Raw genomic sequence first — 8,123 nt, forward strand, 5'->3', positions numbered from 1 at the left:
TTGCGGTGCCAAGTGCCAGGGACCGATGACACATAGTTGTTGTTTGTTTACGTGAGCTGTCCTGCAGTGTGCATGCGTTGCCTAGCAGAAGAGGGAAAAGAAGAAGGGACTGAGGGACAGAAGACGACGGGTGGAGGCACGAGCGCACGACGTAATATGATGTGTAATGTGCGGATTCCAGACTCCCACCAACCAAGAAGCCACGACGAGGGAGGGAGGGCCGCTGTCGAGACGAGGCAATGTCCGTCGAGGGGCTTGTGTCGAGCCTACCGCTGTCGTTGATTTTATTGTTGTATTATTATTATTATCAAACCGTCGGTTGCCGCCGACTTGGAGTTTGCACCTGCTCAACACGTGGTCGACTCGTGCTCAACGCGTGCATCATGCAACATATTAATAAAGTGCGGCTGGTGCAACTCGAGGTGCCACAGAGCAGTAACTCCGGGTGGGCGCGTCGTGGAGGTCGTTGTTACCATCATACGTAGAGCACTACTAACGTGCACCCAACTTCCAGATCGACTCTCCCCCAACTATCACCATATCTCACAATCATGTCCTTCAAGAAGGATGATGAAGCAGGTGGAATATGTACGTACTCTCTTAACGGCGCAGCTCACACCCGCAGCTTTCTACCACGATAAATCCACTGTCATACAAGAAGCCCGCGTCTTCAACGAATCGCCCATATCTCCCAGGAAATGTAGGGCCCTCTTGACCCGGATCGTATACCTTCTATACACAGGGGAGACTTTCTCCACTCAGGAGGCCACAACCCTTTTCTTTGGTGTTACGAAACTGTTCCAGCACAAGGATGTGGGTGCACTCCGATTATCTCTTTCCATCGAGCAACCAACTGATCCCGTTGGGTAGAGTGCACTAAGGCAAATGGTCTATCTGGTCGTCAAAGAGCTGTCTACTGTTGCAGAGGATGTAATCATGGTAACATCTTCCATCATGAAGGACATGCAGCCCAATTTGGAAGTTGTGTACAGGCCTAACGCCATCCGAGCTCTTGCTAGGATCATTGATGTGAGTCATCGAGCCATGTGCTAGAACTTCAACTAACATCCAAGAAGGCGCAATCGGTTCAGTCTGTCGAACGTTTCTTCAAATCGGCCCTTGTGGATCGCTCGCCTTCAATCTCTTCAGCCTCTCTCATCTCCTCTTACCACCTCTTCCCACTCTCCCCCACCATTATCAAACGCTGGTCTAATGAAGCTCAAGAAGCTGTCAACGCAAAGTCTGTCTCTTCATACTCTGGCGCATCTGCATACTTTTCCGGTGGCTCAACAGGAGGTTATCAGGCTGTTGCGAGTTCCAGCTACATCATGCAGTACCACGCATTGGGCCTATTATATCTTATTAGAGAAAAGGATCGTATGGCGATCACCAAGATGGTGCAACAACTCGGTGCAAGCGGGAAGGGGAGCTCTATCGTGAGAAATCCCATGGCAATCTGCATGTTGATTAGATTTGCGAGGAAGATTATGGATGAGGACCCCAAGTACGTGCATCCTTGGTGTAGAAGTGTTGTGCCTGACAGTTTGCAGTCTCAGAAAGCAAATGCACGAATATCTTGAGACTTTGCTTCGACACAAATCGGAAATGGTCAACATTGAGGCCGCGCGAGCCATTTGTGAAACGAAAGATGTTCAACCAGGCGACCTTTACAAGACTATCGCGGGTAAGTCAGTAATATCATTTCACTATCGAATCCTTTGACGAACGCCATTGATAGTATTACAATTATTCTTGAGCTCCCCTAAGCCTGTGATCAAGTTCGCCGCCGTGAAGACTTTAAGCAAGCTTGCGCAAACTCTACCTCAATCCGTTGCTGCGCTCAACGTCGAAATGGAGAACTTGATCACCGACTCCAACAGGAGCATCGCCACGTACGCTATCACCACATTGTTGAAGGTAGGTCTTTGTTTGGCGATTTGATATTGTCGGGCGTCAGTTGACCATGGCACAGACTGGCAACGAAGCTTCTGTTGACAGGCTAATGAAGCAAATTTCGTCGTTCATGACCGATATTACAGACGAATTTAAGATCATCGTTGTTGATGCGATTCGATCACTTTGCCTCAAGTTTCCAGCTAAGCAAGCGGTGATGCTCTCTTTTCTTTCTGGCGTGCTAAGGGACGAGGGCGGTTATGAATTCAAGCACGCGGTCGTTGAGGCGATTTTCGACATGATTAAATATATCCAAGACTCTCGCGATGCTGGTGAGTCTACTTCTTGACGAATAGTAACTGATGAAACAGCACTCGCTCACCTTTGCGAGTTCATTGAGGATTGCGAGTTCACAAAGCTTTCTGTTCGTATACTCCACTTGCTCGGTATTGAGGGGCCCAAGACCCGGAACCCGACTAAGTTCATCCGATACATCTATAATCGCGTCGTTCTTGAAAATGCGGTTGTTCGCGCAGCTGCTGTCAGTAGCTTGGCGAAGTTTGGTGTCTGCGTCGATGACCCTTCAGTGATGAAGAGTGTCAACGTGCTTATGAGGAGATGCCTTGATGATGTCGATGATGAGGTCAGAGACAGGGCTGCTATGTACATCAAGGTATTGGAGGAAAAATCTTTGGCAGATCTGCTTGTGAAGGATGGTGAGTTGCAATAGCTCTCAAGTGACTCAACCTGATATATGACATAGAAGCTCAATTCTCCCTTGCCAATCTCGAGGAACAACTGATGTCGTACGTCCGAGATAATTCGAAGCACGCTTCGGCATTCGACATCTCTGCAGTGCCTAAAGTCAGTCGCGAACAGGCCCATGCAGAGATGGCTCAGACTCGCTCATCTGCTCTCGATGTCGCCGGCCCCTCTACTGCTGCTGTCATCACCCCAGCCTCCCCCATTCCATCTGCTAAGGAAGCCCAATCGTCGTATGCCGCTCAACTCTCGACCATCCCCGAATTTGAGCCATACGGTCCTGTCCTTAAATCTTCTGCCAAGCCCATCGAGCTCACAGAGTCTGAGACAGAATATGTCGTCACGGCTGTCAAGCACGTCTTCAGGAAGCATGTCGTGTTCCAATTCAATGTTGCCAACACCATTCCCGACACTGTGTTAGAACAAGTCGCTGTTATCATGCAGCCATCGCCTGACTGTGGATTGATAGAAGATTTCATTATTCCTATCAATAGCCTGACAACGCAAGTAGGCCAGGCACCGGTATATGTAAGCTTTACGAGAGAGAATCCACAAGAATATGCGGCCGGATCATTCGGTTGTACTCTCAAATTCGTCAGCAAAGAAGTCGACCCATCCAATGGACAGCCGGAAGAAGAAGGATATGATGATGAGTACCAGGTTGAGGAGCTCGACCTGGGCGCGGCCGATGTAAGTGTTTTTGTTGCTTTATCATGTTCAGATACTGATATCAATGATAGTATATAACTCCTACCTTCGTTACTTTCGTGAACGAATGGGACAAGTTAGCCTCTTCCCCGTCACTTACCGAAACCTTCGCTCTATCTTCTTCCGAATCCCTTAGAGAGGCTTGTCGATCCCTTATTGAAGTCCTCGGTATGCTTCCCTTAGGTGGCACCGACACGCCTACCTCCAATTCTGTCCACACCCTTAATCTTGCTGGTCTTGCCATCCCTATAGCAGATGGCGAAAAGTCAAGCAAGGTATTAGCCAGATGTAGGATGACTTACGCTCCAGGTACTGGTGTAACAATTGAGCTGAATGTCAGAGCAGAAGAGGAGGAGGCGGCGCGGTTGATCATGGCTGCCATCTAATGCGGTCTTGAAAAAATAAATTGGATTTACGCTAGTGTCCGTTGTACGATGGTAACAAATGGAAATGCATGGATATTGGCTCTACAGGTCATGTGCTACCATAGGATTATAAAACTCCCGATGCCTGCCTTGCTAACAAAGTGGAAGGACGCCTTTATAGAACATTTAATTATAAATATCGCTCCGCTACAAAACACCCAAGCGGAAGACGAGTGAATTGGACGGCAGCGAATTCGTTGTTGGACGCATTTCATGACATGTCAATTGGGTCTTTGAGTTCAAGTACATGAGTTCCCGTCCCTCATATTGCCAACAGACGTAATAAATCAGAGGAATCCAACAACTATCACTTTGCTTCTAGTCACTGAAAGGAGGGACAGGCCGCCGAAGTCACGACCACAAAAGCATTTTGGCTAGTAGTAGTAGCAACCCGTGTGAGATTCACGCCGCCCTTGCTTGGTTATCTCGAGTGGACCCCCATCGCAGATAATACATAGGAAGAGCTGAAGAGGCAAAAGAAAAATATTGGAAAAGGCACGCCATTTCAGAGAAGTGGTTTTAACAATTCTCCAATCAGGATTCCAGGAGATTCTTCTGAAGTGAGCGGCGGAACGACAGTACTATCGCCCAAAGCTCGCGCATAGTTCAACAGATTATCCTCACACCTTTTTCCATGAAATTCGAATGAACAATGTCGTACTCGTAGATGGAGAAGATCACATAGGATAGGCAACGGCCAAAATAATCCGGAATGACTGTTGTCTCCTCGACCCTTCGGTAAATGCCTCAAAGCAAAGCAATAGCCTTCATCTAATATATAATGTCTTCTCGTTCCTATTGCCACATGAACGAGCGAACAGCCATAGCATGCACCACAGCCCTAGTTTGAGTTAAAGTACGAAGCATGCAGCTGCACAGAAAAACGCAAGTGCTACGATGAGCTGTGCCTGCCTCTTCTCGGAAGCGAATGGTATGCCTGACGTTGTACAGCTCGCATTCCGTCGCGACATGTTGAAGCTTAGGAGTGGGCACTATATTTGTTGAAGCGAGAGCAAAAACCACATTGACCTTTGACGTGGATGAAAAACAGGAAAGGAAGAAAGGGAACAGGATGAAGGACGATTTATAAGCTCCGAGATCACATTCAGCAAGTTCCGCAATTATGGTAGTGATTACCGGTTATGAACTGCTCTATTGGTGATATAAAGACGCCAAAAATTCCGAATTTCATTGCTATGATACATCACTGTCCTGACTCTGTTGCGCTAGTGCAGACAGATGGATTGATGTAAAGCAGTCAGTGATAGGTCGTGAGGCAATCGGTAAGTGTGCTTTCATCGACAGCGCGCATCTGTGGATTGCTACGAATTCGATGGCCACCAACAGATACTGTGTACGTTTTCCGCTTAAGCGTCTATGTCTGCAACAGAAAGTAATACATCAACCACAGATGCTATTACTCTGCAGGGGGAGAGACATTTTCCTGGGTGCAGTCCCTAAAAGCAGACATTGTCAACAAAAGAACTCTCATGTTAAGAAAAAATATCTTTGTTTACCTAGCGATATGGCCGGTCTCCTGGCATTTGTAGCACTTCTTGGAGGCAAGGATTGCGGCTTCATCTCTAGGCGCAAGGCAGTCTCGAGCAAGGTGGTTCTCACCGTTGCATCGGTAGCATTTGACAGGAGTACCATCAGGGTTAATGGGTGGTCGAGGGCGGCCACCAAAAGCACCGCCAAAACCGCCACGGCCCCGGAAAGCACCGACGAATCCAGGCACAGTGCACTCGCGAGCCAAATGGCCTACAAGCAGTTAATAAGTAAGCGTGGACAATGGGATTTAATGCAAAGATGGATCCACTTACCAGGTCGACCACATTTGAAGCACTTCTGACCGGGACCGAAAGCTCCACGCATAGAAGGACAGTCAGACTTGACATGACCTACACCACCACAAGCGTAGCATTGCTTGCCATCGGTAGACCTGGGTTGCGGACAGTTGGTCGACTCGTGCCCAGGTTCCCTAAAGGTTTAAACGCATAAGTACTAGGTTTGTAAGGAAAGTTCTGACCATGTTCTCACCTGCAGTTGTAGCAGAGGCGGCCAGGAGCTTGGCAATTTTCAGCAATGTGGCCGACTGAGTGGGATCAGAGAGGGTTGCGTCACAATATAGGTCACAGATCGTAGACGTACGGTTACCACACCTGATACTTAGTCAGCAAAGAGTTTCACATCTGAAATATTGCATATTGGAGCAAAAATAGAGAAAGCATAATACTTACTTGAAGCAACCCTGGCGGGATCCGGGAACAGCAGCAGCTCCACTATAAAAGAGTGAGCAAGATGAGTCCAAGTCATAACAACATTATCTATCTGAACATACAACATTGTTTTCGTCTGCGCATTGAAAAACGAAACGGAGTCAGCCTTGGAGAAAGAGAGCACCAGACAGACGAGGATGCTCACCTTTGATCTTCCTCTTGTACAAATGCTACCGTACTTTCCTCCGCACACGCTTAGACAGCTGTAATTGCTGGAGAACAGATGGATGGAATGGGAGATAAAAATAGGGACTCTGTGTTCCTTCTTTCGTTGGTCAAAGCCGCGAGAATGAAAAGTTCGGACTAACGGCAGCAAACAGGAGCGGCGAGCGGCGACGACAGTCCTGTGCGTCAAAGCCACGTCAGGTAAACTGACGAACGACGATGATGATGGCCGCCGCCCGGCGGCCCCGCGGCCGGTCACCGCCGCCGACGCCGGGGACGGCCGCCACCGTACTTCTTTTTCTTGGCCATGATTCATCATCATTCACCACCATCATCATTCATCATCATCATCATTATTAATTAACCAGCAGGGCGGTGGCGGTCTTACCCACTCGTATTAATAATTTTTAGTTACCAAAGCAACAAGTATTACCTAAGCCAGGTCCCGGGTCTCGCTAAATTGTTTCGTAAGGATAAGGAATAAGCAGGTTGAAACTGTTTCGTAATATAAGTAAAAGCAGGTTGAAATTGCTCCCCATACGTCACCAAGTAGTTTGGTGCCTTGTCTCCTGGTTAGTAATGGTGTGTATGTAGCGTGTTTCAAGACTGCGGGCGGGCTCTGTCTTGGCCCGATGGCGGCCACACTCCACCACACGACGCGCCGGCGTCGCCAACGTCAGACGCGACACGCGAATTTCGAGGGGGCCGTTATTTTCCTGGATGCGGTGTGTCGAGAAGATGGCGAAAAAGCCAAGCAACTCTCCCTAAAGCCCAAAGGCATCATTCTTAGGGCAGCGCTAGGTCTCGATCCTTCCCTTGATGATGTGCTAGAACCGCCAATCCCCCCTACTAACCAGCTCGCAGCATCTCCTGTCTCCCGCTGCACCGAGAATCCTATCCTTTATAACCACCATCCCCCAGCCCATTCCCTCTCCTTTCTTCATCCCCATCGCGCCGTTCCCCATTATTTCTCTTGTTCCATCTTATTTCTTCCACCCAATCCCACAAAAAAGCTCCAATATGAACTTCAAGGCTCTCTTTGCCACTGTTGCCCTTCTTGCGACCGCCTGGGCCGAAGATCTTACCGTCAACTCTCCCGTAAGGATACTCATCTCGACCCCATGGGAAGCTCGCTGACGCCCGGTATGTAGGCTTCTGTGGTTGTCTGTCGTAAGTAACCTTTGGCCAATGGGGTCAACGCCTCAAGTCGATAGCTTTGGGTATCAACATGTTAAGACGTATAACTAACTCTGATAATGCAGAGCCTGTCGCCCTCTCATGGAGCGGTGGTACTGCTCCTTATATCGTGTAAGTACTCTTCTACAGTCTGTCCAGCATTATTTCGTCCTTTGCCCTTTGCCATACGACACGCTTTCCAGCGCCGAAGGGCAGGCAAATCACAAATTAAATGGACAAGTGAACAGCTGTAGCATCTGCAGCAGGGTCTTTGTCTTTGTCATTGCCACGTCGTTTGGAAACCAACAACCAGTTCTGATCAGAGTAACTGACTTGCTTGTTTTGTAGCGCCGTTATTCCCGGAGGCCAGTCGTCCGCCGCGGCTCTTGAGACCATCTCTGACAGCGAGTCCGGTACCCAAGTGACTTGGAACGCCGATATTGATGCCGGCACCTCCATTACTTTCAAGATCACCGATGCTAGTGGCTCGATCCAGTACTCATCTCCCGTTACCATCCAGGACGGCGACTCCTCTTGTGTCAGCAGCAGCAGTAGCAACAGCACCTCTGCTGCTAGCGGTTCGGATTCTAGCGCCAGCTCGTCAGCCACCTCCAGCGCTGACTCAACTGGTGCTGCTGCTGGTGGCGCTGCTTCCGGCTCTTCTGCTGCTGCCTCTGACGCTTCTACTGCTGCTGCCTCTGGCTCTTCTACTGCT

At 49.0% G+C, this 8,123-nt stretch overlaps 3 protein-coding genes across 3 annotated transcripts in view; 2 read left to right on the plus strand and 1 right to left on the minus strand.

Annotated features, from left to right (window-relative positions):
- Positions 1-551: 551 nt before the first annotated feature.
- CNBD2360 (hypothetical protein) lies at positions 552-3,749 on the plus strand (the record flags this gene model as incomplete). The annotated part of the gene is made up of 10 exons (XM_770733.1): positions 552-588; positions 626-813; positions 871-1,029; positions 1,077-1,504; positions 1,551-1,684; positions 1,739-1,917; positions 1,973-2,225; positions 2,265-2,609; positions 2,657-3,345; positions 3,396-3,749. The coding sequence occupies 10 exons, from the start codon at positions 552-554 to the stop codon at positions 3,747-3,749; spliced, it is 2,766 nt and encodes a 921-aa protein (XP_775826.1).
- Positions 3,750-5,205: 1,456 nt separating this feature from the next.
- On the minus strand, positions 5,206-6,134 carry CNBD2370 (hypothetical protein; the record flags this gene model as incomplete). Its single annotated transcript, XM_770734.1, has 7 exons — positions 5,206-5,245; positions 5,306-5,549; positions 5,612-5,769; positions 5,829-5,883; positions 5,940-5,950; positions 6,029-6,070; positions 6,130-6,134. 7 exons carry the CDS (start codon positions 6,132-6,134, stop codon positions 5,206-5,208), a joined length of 555 nt encoding a protein of 184 aa, XP_775827.1.
- A 1,118-nt stretch (positions 6,135-7,252) lies between these two features.
- The window catches only part of CNBD2380 (hypothetical protein), a gene marked incomplete at both ends in the record, with an annotated part of 1,227 nt that continues 356 nt past the window's right edge, over positions 7,253-8,123 (plus strand). The window contains 4 exons of the mRNA XM_770735.1: positions 7,253-7,330; positions 7,384-7,402; positions 7,495-7,540; positions 7,757-8,123. The exon at positions 7,757-8,123 is cut by the window's right edge and continues 35 nt beyond it. Coding sequence (XP_775828.1) covers positions 7,253-7,330; positions 7,384-7,402; positions 7,495-7,540; positions 7,757-8,123 — 510 coding nt within the window. The remainder of the gene's footprint in view (positions 7,331-7,383; positions 7,403-7,494; positions 7,541-7,756) is intronic.

This window comes from Cryptococcus neoformans, chromosome 4, assembly GCF_000149385.1.
Source record: "Cryptococcus neoformans var. neoformans B-3501A chromosome 4, whole genome shotgun sequence".
Classification (NCBI taxonomy): domain Eukaryota; kingdom Fungi; phylum Basidiomycota; class Tremellomycetes; order Tremellales; family Cryptococcaceae; genus Cryptococcus; species Cryptococcus deneoformans.